This window comes from Castor canadensis, chromosome 10 (assembly GCF_047511655.1).
Source record: "Castor canadensis chromosome 10, mCasCan1.hap1v2, whole genome shotgun sequence".
NCBI classification, from domain to species: domain Eukaryota; kingdom Metazoa; phylum Chordata; class Mammalia; order Rodentia; family Castoridae; genus Castor; species Castor canadensis.
In genome coordinates, this window is record NC_133395.1 from 14919455 (window position 1) to 14943654 (window position 24200).

The following is a 24200-nucleotide window of genomic DNA, read 5'->3' on the forward strand; positions in this document are numbered from 1 at the left end:
ACAGACAAAAATGAAATTATCTTGGAAATTATTTTCACAGGGGCTTCAATTTTGAGACATTAAAGCAAAATGAAAGCTGCAAGGTGTTCAATGGTTTTCAAAATGCATGGTTAAGTTTATTGGTAAGAAATAGGCTCCTAAGTGGATGCAAAAAAGCATGTGTTTGTTCAGTCCAACTATGCGATTTATGTACTTCAGTTTTAAAAAAAAGTCTTCTGCATAAGTTTAAGGATATGACTGTAGAAGAAAACGATTTGTGCTTGGCTACTGTAGACATTCACAATCAAGATGCCTTCCGCAACAAATTAAAATGCTTAATTTCATGAAAGCAATATATTAGACCCTTTAATGTTTAAAATGTTTCAAAAATGCTTCAAGACAAAAACAAAAACCTTTCTAGAATAAAAGTAGTAATTCTTGTCTAAAATATTCTCTTAGATTTAAATGCAGCATCAGTAGTTCCAGAAAAACTCATTGTTCTTGATTTAGTAACACTCATTTTTTAAGGGCAAAAATCATCCAGTATACAAAGACTGAGTAGTACATCTCTTATATAGTTACCTTTCTTAAAGAGTGGAGAGTGGCTCAGGAGATGCCATCCACATAAATGAAGCAACAGTGAAAACAGAGCCGGACCTGACTGGATTTGTAAGTGTGTCCTAGGCAGAACACCTGGTGACATCTAGACCTGTAAGGGCAGGCTGCTGTCCAAGGCACCAGCAGCAGCTACATCTCAGAGAGTTGACCCAATGTAACAGAAGGGGGAAAAGAAGCTGCCCCATTGTATTGCTTCAAAGTAGGAATCATGGCATGCCATGTTTATTTGTTGACTGAGCAACTTTCCATTTCTAATCATCATTCTGATTATAGGAAATTCTGTATAACTCAGAACTTCATTTGTGCTGAACTTCAGCAATATTATTTTAAATAATACCACTAACACTATCTAAACCTATTTTACATATTTTAGTTCTGTTTTTTAAACAAAAGGGCCCATAGGTTTTTACAATTGAATTCAAGTTAAGTTGGTGTTCTCCTGTAAGAGAGAACAACAAAAAATATATCCTTAGCATCAATCCACAGTCTATACCTGGACATACCAATTACCATTTGGTGGCAAGTTTACTAAAAGATGGACTCTGCCCCTTCTGCAGTGATAGCTGTGTTGGCGCTGGTACAGGAGTAAGTACTTGCACAGTAAAGGAGGAGCAGTGATTTAACACTTGCAAATGACTGCACTAACCAAAATCTAAGCATAGTAGTCCCTAAGAATGTTCATTCTCTTTAAGAATACTGAAATATGCCTATTCTCGTGAAGATTACAGCTCCTCCTTCCAGGTACCATGCAAAGCTGTGAAGAGAAGTCTCTACCTGCTCCAGTGTTGAAAATTAGACTACATAAGCACTTCCACAGGTGAGCCGCCTCAGACCACTTCTTCCAGACATTGATGAAACAAGTATAGGTTGACATGTCAGAAACAGAACCATTCCTCACTTCCCTGCCCTTGTAGACCCATCAATCTTAAGTTTAAAATGAGTAAGAACAGCTTTTTCCCCATTAAAACAACTCTTTGGTCATGGACAAACTGAAAGACTTGAATTATTTTTCATTAGGATCCCGGAACAAGGTTTCTTTGTTTTTAATCTTTAAAAAAAAAATTAAGAAGAGCAGAAAACAGTTGGTTTAATTGAAGTGGAATTTAAATCTAAACGGTCCTCCTGAGCTGAAGGGATTGAACCCTTGCCATGAGTTCCAGCTTCTGTGGAAAGGGTTGCCACCACCTCCTTGTTGGCTCTCTGCATCCAGAGGATCTTCTCCATCATCAAATTTCTTCCTCATTTCTAGAAAAGAAGTCAGCAAGTTAACACCCAAGTATTTCTGGGTGTATAGATACAGGTCTATAATCCCAGCACTCAGGAGGGAGAGGCAGGAAGATAAGGAGTTCAAGGTCAGCATGGGATATAGCAAGACCTTGTCTCAAAAAAATTAATAATGATAAAAATCCAGGTGTTAACTAAGGTATGGGTGTGGGGCTTTGGGAACTGTTTCACTCATGTAAACAGTTGTAACAGCATGGCACCACCCTAACCTTCAAAATGAAATCTTTTAAGCTACAACCTCACCAACCCCCATTCTTACCCCAAGCATCTAATAACATTTATAGAGCCTCAAATACAATCTATTCTATGAGGAACAGCTCTAAGGTTCCTCATACAGAACAGGAGTGAAAAACCCTGTAAAGTACCACTCCAGGAGGCTCACTTCCCTCCCATGTGACTCTTGCCCCACTTAGTCCTGAGAAGAGAGAGATCAATGCAAGCACACAGGAGAAGGATGCAGTGAGAAATGCTATGGGGATGGGAAGAAAGCAATTAGGAAAAGATAGCTCATCTTGGGCTGGTAAGTGCCTGCCGAGCAAGCCCTGAGTTTAAACTCCACCGTTGGAAAAAAAAAAAAAAAAAAAAGATGGCTCATCAGAAAATAAGAACAGGAAAAAGGACCTGCAATTCTTTTCTTGATTCACACCTCTGTGATGGTCAGCTCCCCTAACACTCAGCTCCAGAGCCCTCCCTAAAGAAAACTCCTGAGTCTGCTGATGAAGCTGCCCCACCCTTGCACCACACAGGCTGAAACATTCAAGGTATATTGTAGGCACTGATAATTGCTGAAGGACAGAACAGACAGTGTGTATTGCTACTGTATGTAGTGAAGTACACCTCTGACTCCCTTACTGGAGTATCAATTAATTAGGATCATTTAACTTCAATTCCACAACATGAATAGGTATCCAAAGAGGGCCAAATTTGTTTAACTGAATCTGTGTAGCTCAAATCAGAGATTCTGTCCTCAGCCATTAAAAAAAAAAAAAAGCAATAGGTCACTGAACATTAAACTTTCTTTGGAAATGGCAAAACATTCAATATTATCTCAATTCTTAGCCTGTCTCCCTTTTTTACTTCCCATGCCATATTAAGGTATGACAAAAGAACACATATCTACCAGAAAATCTAATCAGTGGACTTTGAGCAACACTGCTCGTGAACACACCCATTGTGGCATAGCAGGCCCTGGCTAGCTGTCTACTCTTCCCTGATCTCTGTATAATTCAGCCTGGTACTCTGGTTTCTTCATCAAGCTCCTAGAAGTTTGGTAGAGAGAATTCATTATTGACCTGGGAAGTCGGAACGAACCTAAGAGATCCTGTGTTTTGGTCAGTGCTCTGCTCTCATATCATTGGTGAAAACTAAGGCCTAAAAAATTGTAACCTGTTCAAGTAGAAAAAAGATTCAAATCTGAGAGTCCCCAGAGTCAGATGGGACAGACATATAATACATTAAAAAGAAAATCATCAACTGCACTATTTGAAGAGAACAGAAAGATATTGAAGGTAAATGATACCTGGATCAGAAAGGACTTCTTTAGCGGCTGCTATGTCAATGAACTTTTTCTCAGCTTTTTTCTTTTCTTCTTCATTCTGGAAGTTATCTGGGTGCCACTGCAATGCTAATTTTCTGTATGCTTTAATGATTTCTTGCTTTTTGGCATTTCTGAAGGATGGTAGAATTAACAATTATTAGTTAAGAAGTATCCAACCTACTGCCTAAAAAAATTAGAAGAGCTTTTCACTAGAGATAGAGCTCAGTGGTAGAGTGCATGCCTCACATGCACAAGGCTCTAGGTCCAATCCCCAGCACCACAAAAAAAATTTAATAACATTTTTAATGGCTATTGGAGTGCCCTGGCTATTTACGACCTGGTTTTTCTAATAGTTCTAATAGTATAGGCCTAAGATTTGACATACAGTGCTGGACAATCATTAAAAAGCCAACCAGGCTTCCTTAGACTTGTTCACTAAGAATCTTAATGAGAATAAAAGAATGTCCTGATTTTTACAACTGTCCTCACTGAATTGCCATGATTCAAAATCACTGCCATGATTCAGTTCTTTCTTGGCATTAAAAAGATACTTTTTGAACATTTTGCTTTGGGATTTGCTTACTTAATATTAGTAAGAACAAAGTTTCAGACTTTGTATTAAAAGTTGACAGTTCACTTGGCCAGGAAAGATAACTCTTATAATAAAAGCATAACTTCAATTTTAGGCCAAAAGGAGATTTTTTTTCTTTTCCCCATCTTCACCTCCCCTCCCCTCCACACACACATATACACACATCCCCATCAAAAGAAAGCTCACTCCTACTTCTTAATCCTTTCTTAAAAAAAAAAAAAAATATCTAGGCTTAGGACTTACTCTTACCACAGCCTTTGCCACCAACTTCTAATTCTATTATTGTTACAGATCTCTATCAAAGAAATTTGCCCATAACATATTCAAAATAGCTTTATGATGTTAAAGACTGTTAGAATAACATATAACTAAAATTGCATTCGTAAATATAATGGGGGAAAAAGGAACAGCAATCAGCTTAAAATTGTTAGCAGTGCAAATTTTAAATGAATAATTCACCTTTTTACTCCCAAGATTTTATAATAATCTCGTTTCTGTGACTGTTTCAATAGTCTCTGTGCTTTCTCTAGGCCTTCCCGAATCTGCTGATCATTTTCATTGTGTTCCTGAGCAGTTTCATAATCCTGAATAGCTGTCAAAATATGTTTAAGATAATGCTGTTAGGGGGAATTATAATTCATTGCCTTTAGTTATCCTGCAAAATTGGTAGTAAAGCCATCATCTCCAGCTTTTTCTCTTTTACCATTATTGCTGAGCCTAAGTGATATTCGCTTCAGAATTTTGTTCATAAACTTACAAAAAAACATAATTAAAACTGAAGTGAAGTAGCTTCTTATTCTCATTTGACAAAATTCACTGCTGTTGGTTTACTTGCCCACCTTCCCACATTATCTCCCCACACTTCCTTCAAGGTATTTTAATATCAGTACTTTATACAGAGCAATTTTACCAACTAAGATGAAGTGACTGTTAAATAGGAAAGTAAGACATAGGAAAGAAAATTTGCATGGTCGGTTATGGGCTGACAGTTTGGAAGGAGAAGAGGTTAGAAAGGAGCAGGATGAACTATCAGCAGTCAGGATGGATACGTCCACTCCAGTTTCAACAGACTGTAGCCAACATAATTTAAGTGTCAATCAGAACACACAGTCCTAGTATGAAAAGTTTTGACATTCCACATACATGTTTTGTTTTAGAGTATTTTAAATATTTAGATAGCAAAAGGCATCTGGATATCTAATATGCAGGAAAAAAAATTAACATAGAAGGCCTAAGAAAGGCCTGCTGCGCCTACAGAATGGGAAAAAAATCTTTGCCAGCTATACATCTGACAAGGGATAAATAACCAGGATATACAGGGAGCTCAAAAATAAAACCTCTCAAAGAATCAACAACCCACTGAATAAACGGGAAAACAGACTGAACAGACAATTCTCAGAAGAAGAAACACAGCAGGTGCCAGAGGATCACTCCTATAATCCTAGCTACTCAGGAGACAGAGATCAGGAGGACTGCAGTTCAAAGCCAACCTGTGCAAATAGTTCTCAAGACCCTATCTCAAAAAAAAAAAAAAGAAAAGAAAAAAAACAGGGCTGGCAGAGGTGGCTCAAGTAGTAGGGCACCTCCCTAGCACGTGTGAGGCCCTGAGGTCAAACCCAGTACTGTAAAAAAAAAAACAAAGAAGAAGAAACACAGATGGTCAATAAACATGTGACAATGTTCAACATCTTTGGCCATAAATGACACTAAGATTCCACCTCACACCACCTCCTGCCCCAGTCAAATTGGCTGTCATCACTAACACAACAAATGCTGGAAAGGAACACGTCTACACTGTTGGTGGAAATGTAAATTAGCGCAACCACTATGGAAAGCAATATGAAGGTCCCTCAAAAAACTAAGAACTATCATACAATCCAGTGATACCACTCGCACTCTCATGTTTATCGCAGCACTGTTCACAATAGCCAAGCTTTGGAAGCAGCCCAGATGCCCCACAACTGATTAATGGATTTAAAAAATGTGATATACACGATGGACTTTTATTCAGCAATAAAGAAGAATGGAATTATGTTGTTTAAAGGTAAATGGATGGAAATAGAGATCATGTTAAGCAAAGTGAGCCAGACTGAAAAAAATCAAAGTTCTACCCTCATATGTAGAAGCTAGTAGGCTAAATGTATATATATACATCATATATATATATACATAACAAGATTGTAAAGCTGTTAAATTTTTCAAATTAAAACAGGAAAGAACACGAAAACTTACCTGATATACATGCAACAGAAAGACATAGCAACAAGAATACATGAAAATTGTGGGCAAACTTGTGAAAACTTCAATCACCTTTATTAAGAATAATCACAAAATCAAAATCAGAACTATGGAAAAAGATGAGAAAAAAAAGGAACTCAAGAAAAATGAGAAAAAATCATGTGACAGTAAAAGGTGAAATGAGAAAGAATGTAAGGAAGAATAAATGGAAAAACCAAGGACCTGACAAAATGCAATGGAAATACAAAGTTAAAAGACTGGAGATGTAATCTCGTTCGTCTGTCTTCACTTTTGTTGCTGTGGTTTTGGGGTTCTATCTAAAAAAATCACTGCCTATACCTGTGTCTTAAAATTTTCTCTTATGTTTTCTTATAGTAATTTCATAGTTTGGGGTTTAAGGTTTAGGTAGTTACCCTAAGGTTTAAATAGTTTGGTCCATTTTGAGTTGATTTTTGTGTACGGTGAGAGAAAGATCCTAGTTTCATTTTTCTGCATATACAGTATCCAATTTTGCAGCATTATTTACTAAAGAGACTGTCTTTTTTTGCACATTATGTTCTTGACGACTTTGTCAAAACTCACTTGCCTGTACAAGTGTGGATTTATTTCTGGGTTTTCTATCATGTTCCACTGGTCTATTTGTTTTTTGCCAGTATACTGTTTCAGTAACTATAGCTTCATGGTATATTTTGAAGTCAGGTGCTGTGATGCCTCCAGTCTTGTTTGTTTGCTTTTTTTTTTGTTGTTCATTTTTCTCAATTTCACTCTGGCTACTGTGAGTCTTTCGTGATTCCAATATGAATTTTAAGATTATTTTCTCTATTTCTGTGAAGAAAGACATTAGAATTTTGATGGAAAGTGCATGAATCAACAGATGGTCATTTTAACAACAATGATTTTTCTGACCCATAGACAAGTGATATCTTTCCATTTTTTATGTCCTCTATAATTTCTTTCATCAGTATTTTATAATTTTTGTTGTAGAGTTCTAAGATTTTTTTTTTTTTGGCAGATTCTGCACACCAAAGAAAATAAGACAACCTACAGAATGGGAGAAAGTATTTGCAGATAGCACATTCCACAAGGGATTGACATCCAGAATACATAATAAACTTAAAAAAAAAAAAAGAAAAGAAAAAAAGAAACACCAAAAGCCCAAACAATCCAATTAAAGAATGAGTAAAGGGCTAGAGATGTAGCTCAGTAGTTAGTAGTAAAGCACTTGCCTTAAATGCAAGACCCATGGTTTATCCCAGCAACACCACAACAAAAGATGGGGCAAAAAAACTAAAACACTTCTCAAAAGACCAAATGGCCAACAAACATGAAAAATGCTCAATTTCAGTGGTCAGCAGTGAAATGCAAATCAAAATCATCTCCAATCAGAATGGCTATTATCAAGAAAACAAGAAATAACAAATGCTGGTGAGGAAGTGGAGTCTTTACTGTTAGTGGAGATGTAAGTTAGTATAGCCATTATGGAAAATGATATGGAAATCTTCATTAAGATTTCCTCAAAAAATTAAAAATAGAGCTATCATATAATTCAGCAATTCTAGTATTTAGTGTATACCCAAAGGTGATATAATCTTTATGCCAAAAATATACTTGCACACCATGTTTATTGCAGCAGTATTCACAACACCCAAAATGTGGTATCAACCCAGTTGCCCTTCAGCAAATGAATGAATAAAGAAAAATGTGTTATATTAACACAGTAGAATACTACTCAGCCATAAAAAAGAATCCCTATCATTTGTAGCAGTGTGGATGGAACTGGAGAATATTGTATTGAGTGAAACAAGCCAGATACAGAAAAACAAATACAATATGTTGTTTCTCACTTATAAATGGAAACCAGTGATTCCCTCTTATAAAAATACAGAATGAAATAGTGAATAGTAGAGACAGGAAAGGGGAAACAAAGAAAGTAAGAGGGATTTTTAGAGACACAGAAGGATGCTGAGAGCAGAGGAGGTGCCCTGGGTAGAGAAAGAGTAGATGGACATGGTCAATGCACAGTGAATACATATAAGGAAATACCACAGTGAAATCCAATAACTTGTATAACCAATATATGTCAAAGAAATGTAAAATTAAAAGTGTTGCTATGTGTACAGTCTATGGTCCTCCATTCTCCCAGCCGAGCTATCAAAGGAAAAAAAAATTGTTGCTGGGTACTAGTGGCTCACACCTGTAATCATAGCTACTCAAGCCAGACATCAGGAGGATCAAGGCTTGAGGCCAGCCTGGACAAATACTTTGCCAGACCATATCTCAAAAATAGCTAACAAAAAAGAGCTGGGGCATGGATCAAGTGGTAGAGTGCCTGCCTAGCAAGTGTGAAGCCCCGAGTTCAAACCCCAGTACCACAATTAAAAAAATTATTAAAGACTACAGAAAAATTATAGCTAAGGATGACAGCAAAGGAAATATAACTCATGTATAACTTGTATGCAGAAATACAAAGGAAAAGAACAAACACTTAAAGATTAAATCTAAGAAAACTTTCCTGAAGTGAAAGATGAACCTGTATACTGAAAGAGCATACTAGGTGCCAAAGCAAACTGTCTGAGAATGGTCAAAACCAAGACAAATCTTAGCATAATTCAGAAGATAGACTCTTTCAGTAATCAGGCCAAAAAAAGAAACAAACAAAGAACTGACCCCAAATTTTCCAAAGCAATGTTCAGTCCCTGAAGAGAAAAGAATAACTACAAGACATACAGAGAAAGTATGAACCGAGGACTTCATTATCCAGCCCCACCATTCTTCAAATATAAAAGGTACAGATACTTTTAAGTATAGAAGAAATTGAGAAATTTTCCCAGGATGTCCTCAAGAAAACTACTAGGATGAACTCACTAACAGACAACTGGACAAAACATGTCCAAAGACAGACAATGAGTCCATTTCATATGGAACTGAGACTAATACAAACCAGAGAATTGAAGTGACAAAGAATAATGTGTGTCCTAGCAACGTGGGGTGGGGGGTAGATAGCTTACAAAAACTGGGAAAAGGACTGAAAACATAAGTATCAGCCCTGATAAGTACAGTAATATTTACAAAGGCAAATACCCCTTATAAAAGGGAATTTACTTAGGTATTAAGTGATGGAGAAATAGTGAGAAAGAGGAGGAAGCATGCTAATTTTTTCCTCACAGTAGGAAACTAATGGATGTTTCCCCAGAGAAAAAGCTAAGTTAATAAAACTATACAAATAACCAAGAACAAATATATAAACCACCCCAAATATCAGAATACTACACAAAGTAATAGTCCAAATAGCAAAAAGATCTCAGCAAAACAAACAACACAACTTAGACAAAACAACTGTCATATCAATAAATATAAATATGCTTAACTCACCAAGTTAAAAGAATTTCCTATTGGATCACAAAGCAAAACTCAATTCTATGCAAGAGACACACCTGAAACAAAGCAATTCAAAAAGTGGAAAATAAAAGTATGATCAAAGTTTTGCAAAGCAAACGCAAATAAAGTTTGGTTTATGATCTGAACAGCAGATAAATTAAGATTTAAGTCAAAGACAAATAGGGCAAATAAAGGGGGACTTTATAAAGTTAACCACTAGAAACCAGATTGAAGATACCTAATGAGGATCGGTATATCAAATTAAACAACAGCAACATTTACAAAGTAGAAATTAAAGATGCTCTACGAGCCTTAAACACTGACGTAGCAGACTTTTACATATCTGTTCATAATAAATCAAGTAGAGAATAAACACCTAAAAATGGAAGGCCACAATAAGGTCAGAGCTGACAGGTCAAATCCTAGTCTAGAAACAAGAGCATATCTCCTTTTCAAGTCCCTAGGGGAAAACTCATGAACTTGGCTCTTTAAGTGAAAAATAACAATAAATTCCCTCCAAAATGGAAGTAATAACTTTCTTTGATCAAAATGTTATGAAATTGGAAATTAATAATAAATAGAAAACAAAAGGATCTTCCACATAGAAACTTAAATCTCTCCAACAATTTAAGACAAAGAAGAAACATAAATATTGCAAAATCTCTTGGAAGCACTGACTTTCAGGACCTGTAAGACAGCTCAACACTGCTAAGGACCAATCAAAGCCTTAAGTAATTCAATAAAAGTTAAGGGTAAAAAACCAAATTAGCCATATTAAAGCTACAAAAGAAACTGAAAGTAAACCTCCCAAACAGACAGGTGGTGGATCCCCAGAGCTGATCTCGTGGGACAGAAGGCAATACTCAAAACTGAACTGCCCCAATCTGCTAGGGGAGGACCCAGTCAAACAGAGTTGTGGCTGAAGTGCAACACAGCTTGCCACCTGGTGAAAACAACAGCTCTGACCACCCTGCATGAACCAGCAGAGCTACCTCAGCTCCCAATTGCAACATGCCCTGTGGATAGGAGGAACCAAGTACTACTCATAAGCCAGTCACTTGCAGAGACCACATCAGAGTTCCCACGTGTACACCAATACCAGGACTGGACAACAGTACCAGGATTGGACACCAAAGGAATAACTCCAGAACTTTTACCATACAGACTGAACTTTTAGTTTTTGCCAAGTACCTGGTGTTTGTTTTTTTTTCTTCTGTATTATTAACTTTGCCATCACTATTTTCTTATCCCTATTCTTACCCCATTCACTTTCCCTCCTTTTCCTGTGCTACAATCCATTGTCCTCCCTCCCAATGACTCTTTCTGCCTGTTCTCATCCATTCTCTCCCCATCTTCACTCCCCCTCCATCTTTCCCCAACCTGTCACCGCACTACCCCTCGCTCCTATACACTCGCCACCCACTGAACTAGCCTACTATACCAACAGTACACAGCCCCAACCCCCTGCAATCCCTGACACAAGCATCCTCCACTACAACAACAGAAATACACCCAAACTCACACAAGGGCCACTAAACCCAGCAATCCCCATACCAAGTCCCCCATCCCCCATATTCTGACCCCTCCTTAGTGCCACATTTACCAATTACCCAAGTTTCTATATCTAGCCTAATAACCATTAACCCCCTTCCCAACTCCCACGGTTTATAGATGTCACCAAGGGGATTTCTATATAATATATAATCAACTGGTCTGACAATGAACTTGTGAATTTGTTATTGCTAAATTATACCTCCAGGCCAGGGAAAGAAAGAGCACATCAACCTAGCTAACAACCAAGTCAGTCACAACACAAAAATTAAATCAAGGAAAGAAAACAGGTCATTAAAACCACCAATTAGCCTACTATCAAGAACACAGTTGCATAGCACCAAGTGGAGCAATGGGAAGAAGAAGGGATGGCAATCACACTCCTCAAAAAAAGAATTCAATAGAGGAGTCAGTGGGAAATGAAGAAGATGGATATCCAGTTCCTAACCCCAACAAAACAATGATAAATATCACTAAGGAACCCAGTGACACCTACAAAAAAAAAAAACCCTCAAGAGAAAATCTTAGAAGAAATCACAGAGAAACTCCTGAAGAAGATAATAGACACAGTTAACCAGAATGTACAAGATGTACTCAAGAAATTTCAAGACACCAAAAATAAATAACACGAGAAGACACAGAAACAAATAAATGAAAAATGAATTCACAGAACACTTCAACAAACACTAACGTGAAACAAAGGGCACTATTTAAAAAAAGATATGAATTAAAGACAAAACAAAATATAAAAGAGTTCAACAAAGATGTAGAAAGCCTCAGAAAAAGGAATCAAACAGAAATCCTGGAAATAAAGTCCCTTTAGTCAAACAAAAAACACAGTGGAAGGCCAATCCAGCAAACTAGAACGTGAAAGACGGAATCTCAGAGCTCAAAGATAAAACAGAAATTAAAGAAAAAAACAGAAAAAATCTTAGTCAAACAACTCAAGAGCTGTGAAAGGTATATGCAAGAACTCAGCCACTCCATCGAAAGACCAAACTTGAGAATCATGAGCACTGAAGAAGGATAAGTGCAAGCCAAAGGGATACATAATATATTCAATAAAATAAAAACCGAAAATTTCCCAAATCTCAAGAAAGAGTTGCCCATTCAGGTACAAGAACCCTCTAGGACAACAAACAGACTTAACCAAAATAGAACTACCCCACAATATATTATCATTAAAATAACAAGCACAGAGAACAGAGAAAGAATACTGAAGGCTTTAAGACAGAAAAAATAAATAACACATAAAGATAAACCCATCAAAATCACAGATTTCTCAATAGAAACCTTAAAAGTAAGAAGGCCACAGAGTGAGGTAATTCAGGACTGAATGATAATAATTTCAGTCGTAGGATACTCTACCCAGCAAAACTATCATTCAAAATTGATGGAGCAATAAAAATCTTCCACAATAAACAGAAATTAAAACAATATATGACCACTGAGCCACCACTACAGAAGATTCTACAAGGAATTCTGCACATAGAATATGAAAACAAACAAAACCACAAGAGGATGAGAAGTATTAAACCACAGGAGAAGAAAAGACAAGTAATCAAAGTAGCTGCACACAATCAAATCTTAAATAACAAAAACAACTAAATGACATCACACCACTGTCAATATTAACACAGCATGTCAATGGACTCAACTCCCCTGTCAAAAGACACCGGTTGGCAAAATGGATTAAAAAGGAAGATGCAACAATCTGTTGTTTACAGGAGACCCATCTCATCAACAGAAACAAGCACTGGCTTAGGGTGAAAGGCTGGAAGATTTACCAAGCTAATGGACCCTGAAAACAGGCAAGGGTAGCAGTATTATATCAAAGTAAACTTCAAACTTATGTTGGTCAAATGAGACAAAGAAGAAAACTCCATATTAATAAAAGGGGAAATATATCAAAAGGAAATAACTATTATCAACCTATATGCACCCAATGTCAGTGCACCCAGTTTCATCAAACATACACTAAGGGACTTAAAAGCACATATAGACTCCAACACAGTGGTAGTGGGAGACCTTAATATCCCCCTATCACCAATAGATGGGTCATTCAAACAAAAATTCAAGAAAGAAATCCTAGAACTAAATGACACCATAGACCAAATGGACCTAACTGATGTCTACAGAATATTTCATCCAACTTCTGCACAATATACATTCTTATCAGCAGCCCATGGAACTTTTACCAAAATGGATTCTATCTTAGGGCACAAAGCAAGCCTCAGCAAATATAAACAAAAAAGAAAAGAAATAACCCCTTGCATTCTATCTAATCACAATACAATAAAACTAGAACAAAACAAAAGCAATAGCAGAGAATATGCATATAATTGGAGGTTGAATAACACATTCATCAATGATCAATGGGTCATAGAAGAAATAAGAAAATCAAAAGGTTCCTGGAAGTTAATGAAAATGAAAACACCACCTACCAGAACCTATGGGACACATCAAAGGCAGTCCTAAAAGGAATGTTTATAGCCATGAGCTTATACATAAAAAGGACAGAAAGATCTCAAATAAATGACTTAATACTACATCTCAAACTCCAGGAGAAACAGAAAAATCAAAACCCAAAACCAGCAGAAGGAGAGAAATAATAAGGGCCAAAATTACAAAATACAGACCAAAAAAAAAAAAAACATACAATGAATCAACAAAACAAAAAGTTGGTTCTTTAAAAAATTAAACAAGATTGAAAAGGCCCTGGCAAATCTGATTCAAATGAGAAGGGAAAAGACACAAATTAGTAAAATCAGAAACAAAAAAGGCAAGATAATAACCACCACCAAGGAAATCCAGGGAATCATCAGGGACTACTTTGAGAACCTATATTCCAAAAAACTGGAAAATCTTGAAGAAATGGACAAATTTCTAGATACTTATGACCATCCAAAACTGAACCAAGAGGATATTAACCACCTAAACAGATCTATAATACATAATGAAATTGAAACAGCAATAAAGAATCTTCCAAAAAATAAAAGTCCAGGACCTGGACAGATTCTCCACTGAATTTTACCAGATCTTTAAAGAACTAATACCAACACTTCTTAAACTTTCCCACAAAATAGAAAGGGAGGGAACACTGCCCAACTCATTCTACGAAGCCAGTATTACACTATTCCCAAAACCGGACAAGGACACATCCAAAAAAGGAGAACCACAGGCCAATCTTATTGAACTTCAATGCAAAAATACTCAATAAAATGTCAAACCAAACCCAACAACATATCAGAAAGATCCCATGACCAAGTCAGTTTCATCCCAGGGCAGGGATGGTTCAACGTACACAAATCAATAAATGTAATACAGTACATTAACAGAAAGAAAGACAAAAACCACTAGATGCAGAAAAAGCCTTCGATAAGATTCAACACCATTTCATGATAAAAGCTTGAAGAAAACTAGGAATAGAATGAATGCACCTCAGATATAAAGGATATGTATGGCAAACATATAACCAACATCATACTTAATAGAGAAAAACTGAAACCATTACCCCTAAAGTCAGGAATGAGACATGGTTGTCCACTCTCCCCACTCCTATTAAACATAGTTGTGGAATTCCTAGCCACAGCAATAAGGCAAGAAGAAATAAAAGGAATACAAATAGATAAAGAAATAGTCAAACTATCCTTATTTGCAGATGACATGATCCTATTCCTCAAAGACCCAAAAAACTCCACCCAAAAACTGCTAGACACCATAAACAGCTTCAGCAATGTAGCAGGATACAAAAGCAACTTTCAAAAACCAGTAGCCTTTCCATGCACCAACAATGAACAAATTGAGAAAGAATATAGGAAAACAATTCCATTTATAATAGCCTCAAAAAAAAAAAAAAAAACCCTAGGAATAAACTTAACAAAGGACGTAAATGAACTTTACAAGGAGGACTATAATACTTTTACATTGAAGAAAGAGACTGAAAAAGACTACAGAAGGTGGAAAGATCTCCCATGTTCATGGATTGGCAGAATCCACATAGTAAGAATGGCTATACTACCAAAAGCAATCTACGTGTTCAACACAATTCCCATCACAATCCCAATGACACTCATCACAGAGACTGAAAAATCTACCCTAAAATTCATTTGGAAGCATGAAAGACTGTGAATAGCCAAGGCAATACTGACCAAAAAAGAGCTACACTAGAGGTATCACAATACATGACTTCAAACTATATTATAGAGCCATAGCAATAAAAACAGCATGGTACTGCCACAAAAACAGATATGAAGCCCAGTGGAACAGAACAGAGCACCCAGATATGAATCCATGCAGCTATGCCCACCTTATTTTTTACAAAGGCACTAAAAACATATGATGGTGAAAAGATGGTAGCCTCTTCAATAAATGTTGCTGGGAAAAATGGTTATATGCCTGCAGAAAACTGAAACTAGATTTATGCCATGTACTGGTATCAACTCAAAGTAGATTAAGGACCTTAATATCAGACCCAAAACAGGAAAGAGCAGGGAATTCCCTGGAAGCAATAGAAATAGGCAAGAACTTCCTCAGTAGAACTCAACCAGCCCAGTAACTAAGAGAAAGGATGGACAAATGTGGGTACATGAAAGTAAAAAGCTTCTGCACAAAAAGAGAAATGGTCTCTAAATTGAAGAGGCCACCCACAGAATGGGAGAAAATATTTGCTAGCTATACATCAGACAAAGGACTGATAACCAGAATATACAGGGAGCTTAAAAAACTAAACTCCCCAAAAATCAATGAACCAATAAAGAAGTGGGCAACTGAAATAAACAAAACTTTATCAAAGGAAGAAAACAAAACTTTATCAAAGGAAGAAATCCAAATGGCCAAAAAACACATAAAAAAAATGCTCAGCATCCCTGACCATAAAGGAAATGCAAATCAAAACCACACTAAGATTCCACCTCACACCTATTAGAATTCCTACCAACCACAACAAATGCTGGTGACGATGCAGGAGGAAAAGGAACCCTCATAACACTGCTGCTGGTGGGAATGTATGCTAATAGAAGCACCTTGGAAGCTTCTTATAAAACTAAACATAGATCCAGCAATATCACTCCTACGGATATACCCAACGGAATGTGACTCAGGTTATTACAAAGACACCCGCACACCCATGTTTATTGCAGCACTGTTCACGATAGCCAAGCTATGGAAACAGCCAAGATGCCCCACTATCCACGAATGGATTAAGAAAATGTGGTATTAATACACAATGGAATTTTATTCAGACAGAAAGAAGAATGAAATTTTTTCATTTGCAAGTAAATGGATGGAACTGGAGAACATCATCTTAAGCAAAGTTAGCCAGGCCAAAAATCGCATGTTCTCCCCTCATAAATGCAGTAATATTATTGGACATGGGTCACACACTAAGAGGAGAACATGTATGGGAGGAATAGGGGAAGGGAAGGAAACCTAAAACTTGAATGTGGTTGATGTGCTCACTGTAGAGGAGGGAATATAGTAATCTTAAACTGGCAGAGGCCACTATGGGAAGGAGACCAGGAAGTAGTGAAGAGGTGTGGTAGAGATGAACCAATGTGGGTTGTAATACACGTGTGCATGGAAGCAATGCTAGGAATCTCTCTATATAGCTATTTTCATCTCAAACTAGCAAAAACACTATGTTTTCCTTATTATCGCTTATGTTTTCTCTTCAACAAAATCAGAAAACAAGCGGGTGGAACAGGTTCTGTCCGGAAGCAGGAGGGTAAGGGAGTGATGGGGATAATGTATACACATGTAAGTACATGTAAAAATGATAAAATAAAAACACTGATCCCAAAAAAGACAGAAATCTAAACAGAACATTTTCACAGAGAAAGTTCACAAAAAAGCCACCTCACAATAAAGCATATGACTTTCCATGAAGATTCTTCAAGTTGTAAATGGCAAGTGAGTCCAATGCTTGTTAAGTGTCTCCGGTACACTGAAAAACTTCTAAATAATTACACTGAACCCTTACCCTAATTAATAGTTTGCTATTTCAAAGTCATAGCAATAAAAACAGCATGGTACTGGCACAAAAACAAGAACACCAGTGGAACAGAACAGAGGACCTGGATATGAATCCACACAGCTATGCCCACCTTACTTTTGACAAAGACACCAAAAACATACGATGGAGAAAAGACAGGCGCTTCAGCAAATGTTGCTGGGAAAAGTGGTTATCTGCCTGCAAAACACTGAAACTAGAGCCATGTTTATCACACCAAAATAGTATCAACTCAAAATGGACCAAGGACGTTAATATCAGACCCGAAACTCTGAATTTAGTACAGGAAAGATTAGGGAATATGCTGGAGGCAATAGGTATAGCCAAGGACTTCCTCAATAGAACCCCAGCAGCTCAGCAACTAAGAGAAAGGATGGACAAATGGGACTACATAAAATTAAAAAGCTTCTGCACAACAAAAGAAATGGTCTCTAAACTGAAGAGACCACCCACAGACTGGGAGAAAATATTTGCCAGCTATACATCAGAGAAAGGACCGATAGCCAGAATATATAGGGAGCTCAAAAAACTAAACTCTCCCCAAAATCAATGAACCAATAAAGAAATGGGCAACTAAACCAAAAGAAGATATTCAAATGGCCAAGAACACATAAAAAATGCTTTCCATCTCTGGCCATACAGGAAATGCAAATCAAAACCACACTAAGATTCCACCTTACCCCTGTTAGAATAGCTATCATCAAAAACACCAACAAGAACAAATGTTGGCAAGAATGTGGGGAAAAAGGAACCCTCACACACTGCTGATAGGAATGCAAGCTAGTACAACCACTCTGGAAAACAATATGGAGGCTTCTTAAAAAACTAAACATAGATCTGCCATATGATCCAGGGATACCACTCTTGGGGATATACCCAAAGGAATGTGACTCAGGTTACTCCAGAGGCACCTACACACCCATGTTTATTGCAGCACTATTCACAATAGCCATGTTAGGGAAATAGCCATGATGCCCTTCTACTGATGAATGGATTAAGAAAATGTGGTGTTTATACACAATGAAATTTTACTCAGCCATGAAGAAGAATGAAATCTTATTATTTGCAAGTAAATGGATGGAACTGGAGAACATCATCTTAAGCAAAGTTAGCCAGGCTCAGAAAGCCAAAAATCGTATGTTCTCCCTCATATGCGGACTTTAGATCTAAAACAAATACAGTAATATTATTAGATATGGGTCACACCCTAAGGGGAGGACACATACAGGAGGAATAGGGAAAGGCATGAAACCCAAAACTTGAAAGTGTTTGATGTCCCCACTGTACAGGAACTAATACAGTAACCTTAAGATGACAGAGGTCAATATTGGAAGGTGACTGGGAAATAGTGAAGAGGTCAGGTAGAGAAGAAATCAATTTGGGTTGTAATACACTTGTGAATGGAAGCAATGCTAGGAATCTCTTTGTATAGCTATCCTCATCTCAACTAGCAAAAACTCTTTGTCTTTCTTATTATTGCTTATGTCTACTCTTCAACAAAATTGGAGAAGAGGGCAGAACAGGTTCTGCCTGGAAGTGAGGGGGTGGGGGTGCAGAGGGAGGGGGCCAGGGAGAGGAGAGAAATGGCCCAAACATTGTATGCACATATGAATAAATGAATAAAGAAAAAAAAGTTTGCTATATATAAACGTCTGGGTTAAAAATCATATTTCTTCAGAATGTCTAAGAAGCTTGCCCCTTCTGGAATTGGTAGAATTCGTACCACTTTTTTGAGGATATATACTCGCCGAAAAATAAAAAATTAATCCAAAAAGATAAAAGTCATGGTTTTTCTCAAAAGAAGACAGAACTAACCCAAGAGAGCAGTGAAAGAAACCCAGGGACAAGAGGTGTGTGGCAGGCTAGGCTGCAAACAGGAGGCAAAAATTCTATCATTAAAAACCTTAGATGTTCTTTAGTAAGACAGGCATAAGTTTCTTCTGGAAAAAAGAAATAACACCTCTAGTTTGGCATTAAGGAGAGCTTACCCAAAAAAGCTCTGTTCCAAATGAGAAGCATACTAGACAGGTAGCATCTGTAAACTGACTTCATTTGTTTGACACATGCACTAACTGGTTGGTAACACGATTATACTTCCTCAGGGATTCAAGCACCACTTGATCCTGCAGCTGTATATTCATCAGTCTGTTAAGTGGCTTTCATTGCTGAAGTGCCCACAAGTACAGCAAGAGGACAGAATTTGAATACATGTAAAACTTATAAAAATATGCAACAAATGATTAGAACATAGATGGAAGAGAAAAATGGAAATATGCTAATTTACTCATTATGATTAATATAGAATTCAAAATAGATCAATTATATGAAATTAGTATTAAGCATCTTTTTCTTCAAAAATTAAGCCATCAAGATTCCCTAAAACACAATTCAGTTTAACATCCATTACAAAAGCATTTTTCAACTTTTATTTAGCAGCCTTCAAAATCAGAACTTTTTCTTTAACAGCTAAATTTTTTTTATTCTTTTTCTGCAGCTTGAGGGTTTACAAATGACAAGGGTACCTTCTAGTTTGGAATGAAGGAGAACTTACCCAAAACTAACTGAAATTTACAATCCTAGCATAAAACCATCTTATCAAAGAGATAAGTAACTCAAAAGTGGGGGGGAGGAAGGTGTGCAAAAGAGCATTCCTACAAAAATTGAAGCTTACCATTTTGACTGCATACATTTCAAGCCTCACTCAGACCTTAAAACCTGAATGTCTCATAAAATGCCCCACAATGTTAGTCAGCACATAATAGCTGTCATTACCCCCTGGAAACTCCTTAGGAGCAAGGCTCTTTGCAAACTGGGGAAAGCAGGAAAAGAGCAACTGACCAGCGTCCCTTAACAAAAAGCATCTCAAGCATCTAAATCTTTCATTTAACTACACCAGAAAATTACTCTTACCTGTTTATTTAAAATGCTTTACCAGATTTAACCCAAAAATTTTATAGTAAGAGTCTACATGGTTCGTTTCCTATAAAAATCTCATTTAAATGTTCCTAGCACTCTGTCACGCAAAAGTGATAAAACAATATATGTAAAAGCATTATAGATCTCATAATATATATATTACTATATATGCATTAGTTATCTTTCAGAAAACAAGGCACTGCTTTATTCAACGTCTTCATAACATCTAGCAGCAATCTCTTGTTATTACTATTGAACAAAGTAAGATAAACAGCTCTCCGAATGTTACTAAACAGTTTGAAGGTCACGCAGATCATTTTGTTAGACCTGTATGATATATACGTATGCTTTGTATGTGCATATATACATACATACATATATATACACCTATATATATATATACACACATATATATACATATATATATTGCACATAGTGTGTATAAAAGTAGACTTGCATGGCCAAGTCTGGGAAGATTTAAATCCAGAATGAACAGTAATTACCTCTGGATGATATAAGATCTATAATATAAATTTTCTATTTTTGCTGATTGCCTTTCCTAACTTGACTACAACAAAAAAAGTTAAAATTTTGATTTTTTTATATTCTGCTGAACTGGTTTCAACAGCAAAACAGTACCTTTGAAGTTCCACTAAGAAAGAATAATTTTCAAATACTCTGCCACTTTTCTAAAATTTTCAGCATTTCCAGGTACAGTGATAACCCTGTTCTAAATAAAAGGTAGCTGAAACATGCAGTAATTTCCCACAATTAACCTTTAGACACTGCAAATCAAGTTCTTTAGAAATTTACCTTCATCGTACATTTCTTCAATTAAATAGGCCTCTGCTCGGTCTTTCAGAGCGTTCACATTATCTGGCTCCATCTGTAAAACTTCAGAACATATCCTAATAGCTTCAACAGGCTTCTCATCCTGAAAGTAAATGTGAGAAAATAATTTACAGTTGTTATTCTACATATTAAATATCTACAGCTCTGAGAACAAGCCAACTGTTACCTTAGAAAAGCAGTGACAAATCCTTTCTTTTGAACGAACTGTATATTCAGCAATACTGGGCTCTGTTTTCATGACAGATTCATATTTGCTGGTCGCATCTGTGTATCTATTAAATGAGTAAATCATGATAAGTATCAATGAAATTCTATTTCATTATAGAAATGACCCTCTCTCTTCACTATGTGTTGCTTCATCAATTCAACTGAATAAGCACCTGCTTTCAAACACTGCTCTAACTTTACTGTAGAATAGCATGAGATAAAAACACTTGACAACAGGGAATTAACATAGCCAAACCAAAGCATATTTATGAGTACCAATTAAACACAGGGAAACTAAGAAAAACACCTACTTATAGTCTAACTTACCTAGGCACTCTGAACAAACGAGATCAAATTTTATTTCTTAGTTACTGCACATTTTCATGAAAGTAACAGAGCCCATATGTGCCACTGTATATAATGAATATCAATATACACAACTAATGCAATATGCCTCCTTACAGGAGGAAACTACTTAAGTTGCCAACTTTACAAACTTTCACATTTAAGTGCTTTTTGTATTAAAATTTTCATATTAAAGTAGACTAATATTTAAAAGAAAGGCTAGCTAGCTTCTGGGAAAGTGGAGTAACTATATTTTTCCAAGTTCCTCCAGTGTAAATAAACACCCTACAAAGTTATGTTTTCAAGAACATTAAAAACTTACTGAAAAACTTACTGAAACTGTATTGCATTTGAACTGGGGACACTTGGAGGGGCTTTTGTGTGTGTGTGTGTGTGTGTGTGTGTGTGTGTGTGTGTGTGTGAGTGTGTAATTTTGTTCAACTTTATGCATACCCTTTGATGAGACAACTACAGAACAACATCTGAGGCACCAACTCCAGGACAGGAGATTGAGACAGACACCCAAATTATTAAGACTGAAACTGCATTGCATATAAACTTGGAAGTTTTTTGGTTTTTTTTTTTTTTTTAATTTTCTATTTTCCATTTTATTTTAATTCATTTTTATATATAGATATTACTTTAATTTACTTATTTTTTATTTTTTTTATCTTTGATTTTCAATCCTCTCTCTGTCTCTCTAATGTCTGTTCAGCTTACTGTCGATTAGTACACTAACACTCCCTGTTTATACCTTTGAAACTCTCTTGTCTGATACCTTGTTCTGCTTTCTCCCTCTTGTCTGTATATTTGTTTTCCCCTTTTCTTTAACTTCTTGCTTTCCATCTCAGCTCACTCTTCCATTCTAAATATTACCATTGTTATTATTACAAGCTAGAAAATACTTAATTACACACAGTACAGGGACAGTAACAATACCAAGGACAATGACGGGAAGACAGAAAAAACAGGGAAACCAGTTTCCCCACAGCAAAAAATTAGTACAGGAACCACAGGGGAATGAAGAGAACAGAAACTCAGATCCAGACTCCAACAAAATGAAGATAAACTATGCCAAAGGACCCAATGAAGCCCACAAAAATAATTTAAAAGAAGACATACTACAAGTACTCAATGAGAATTTTATAGAGATGATACTGGATAGGGTCAACCAAAATGTACAGGAGACACTCAAGAAATTCCAAGACAATAAAAATAGAGAATTTGAAAAAGCAAAAGAAGAAATAAAGGAAACCATAGAAGCACTGTATAAACACCAAAGTGAAGGAGAGAACACAATGAATAAATGGATAAATGAACTCAGGACAAAAATAGACAACAATAAAGAAGAAAACTGCCAGGATATGGAAAACCTCAGAAAAAAGAACGAAACAGAACTGCAAAACAAAATGGAAGGCCAATCCAGCAGAACAAAACAAACAGAAGACAGAATCTCAGAACTTGAAGATGAAATGGTAATTAAAGGAAAAACTGAAGAACTATTAATTAAACAACTCAAGACATGTGAAAAGAAAATGCAAGAACTCACCGACTCCATCAAAAGACCAAACTTGAGAATCATGGGCATCGAAGAAGGAGAAGAGGTGCAAGCGAAGGGAATGCGTAATATATTCAACAAAATAATAACAGAAAATTTCCCAAATCTAGAGAAAGATATTCCCATACAGATGCAAGAGGCCTCCAGCACACTAAACAGACCAGATCAAAATAGAACTACTCCACGACATATCATCATTAAAACAACAAGTTCAGAAACTAGGGAAAGAATATTGAAGGCTGTAAGAGAGAAAAAACAAATAACATACAAAGGTAAACCCATCAAAATCACAGCAGACTTCTCAACAGAAACATTAAAAGCAAGAAGAGCGTGGGGTGAGATCTTCCGGGAACTGAATGAAAATAACTTCAACCCCAGGATACTCTACCCAGCAAAGCTATCATTCAAAATAGATGGAGCAATAAAAGTCTTCCATGATAAGCAGAAACTAAAACAATATGTGACCACAAAGCCACCATTACAAAAGATTCTGCAAGGGATCCTGCACACAGAAAGTGACACCCAACTTAACCATGAAAAGGCAGGCAGCACCAAACCACAGGATAAGAAAAAGCAAGACAGTAGAGAGTAACATCAAGTTAGGTACACACAATCAAACCTTCAAATAACTAAGACAACTAAATGACAGGAATCACCACATACCTATCAGTACTAACACTTAATGTTAATGGACTTAATTCACCCATCAAAAGAAACTGTTTGACAAAATGGATTAAAAAAGAACATCCAACAATTTGTTGCTTACAGGAGACCCATCTCACCGACAGAAATAAGCATATGCTTAAGATGAAAGGCTGGAAGAAGATTTACCAAGCCAATGGCCCCCGAAAACAAGCAGGAGTAGGAATACTTATCTCTGACAAAGTAGACTTCAAACCTACATTGATCAAACGAGATAAAGAAGGACATTCCATACTAATAAAAGGGGAAATAGACCAAAAGGAAATAATAATCATCAATCTGTACGCACCCAATGTCAACGCACCCAATTTCATCAAACATACCCTGAAAGACCTAAAAGCATATATAAACACTAACACAGTGGTTGTGGGAGACTTTAACACTCCATTATCATCAATAGATAGGTCACCCAAACAAAAACTCAATAAAGAAA

The 24200-nt window shown here is 36.5% G+C and overlaps 1 protein-coding gene across 2 annotated transcripts in view; it reads right to left on the reverse strand.

The window, feature by feature from the left end:
• Window positions 1–86: 86 nt before the first annotated feature.
• Window positions 87–24200, reverse strand: part of Dnajc3 (DnaJ heat shock protein family (Hsp40) member C3) — an 89224-nt gene continuing 65110 nt past the window's right edge. For both annotated transcript variants that reach the window (XM_074043121.1, XM_020168585.2), the window contains 5 exons: window positions 21122–21227; window positions 20917–21037; window positions 4470–4602; window positions 3401–3549; window positions 87–1842 (listed from right to left, as the gene is read on the reverse strand). In XM_074043121.1, the coding sequence (XP_073899222.1) occupies window positions 1685–1842; window positions 3401–3549; window positions 4470–4602; window positions 20917–21037; window positions 21122–21227 (667 nt within the window). In that variant the 3' untranslated portion in view covers window positions 87–1684. The remainder of the gene's footprint in view (window positions 1843–3400; window positions 3550–4469; window positions 4603–20916; window positions 21038–21121; window positions 21228–24200) is intronic.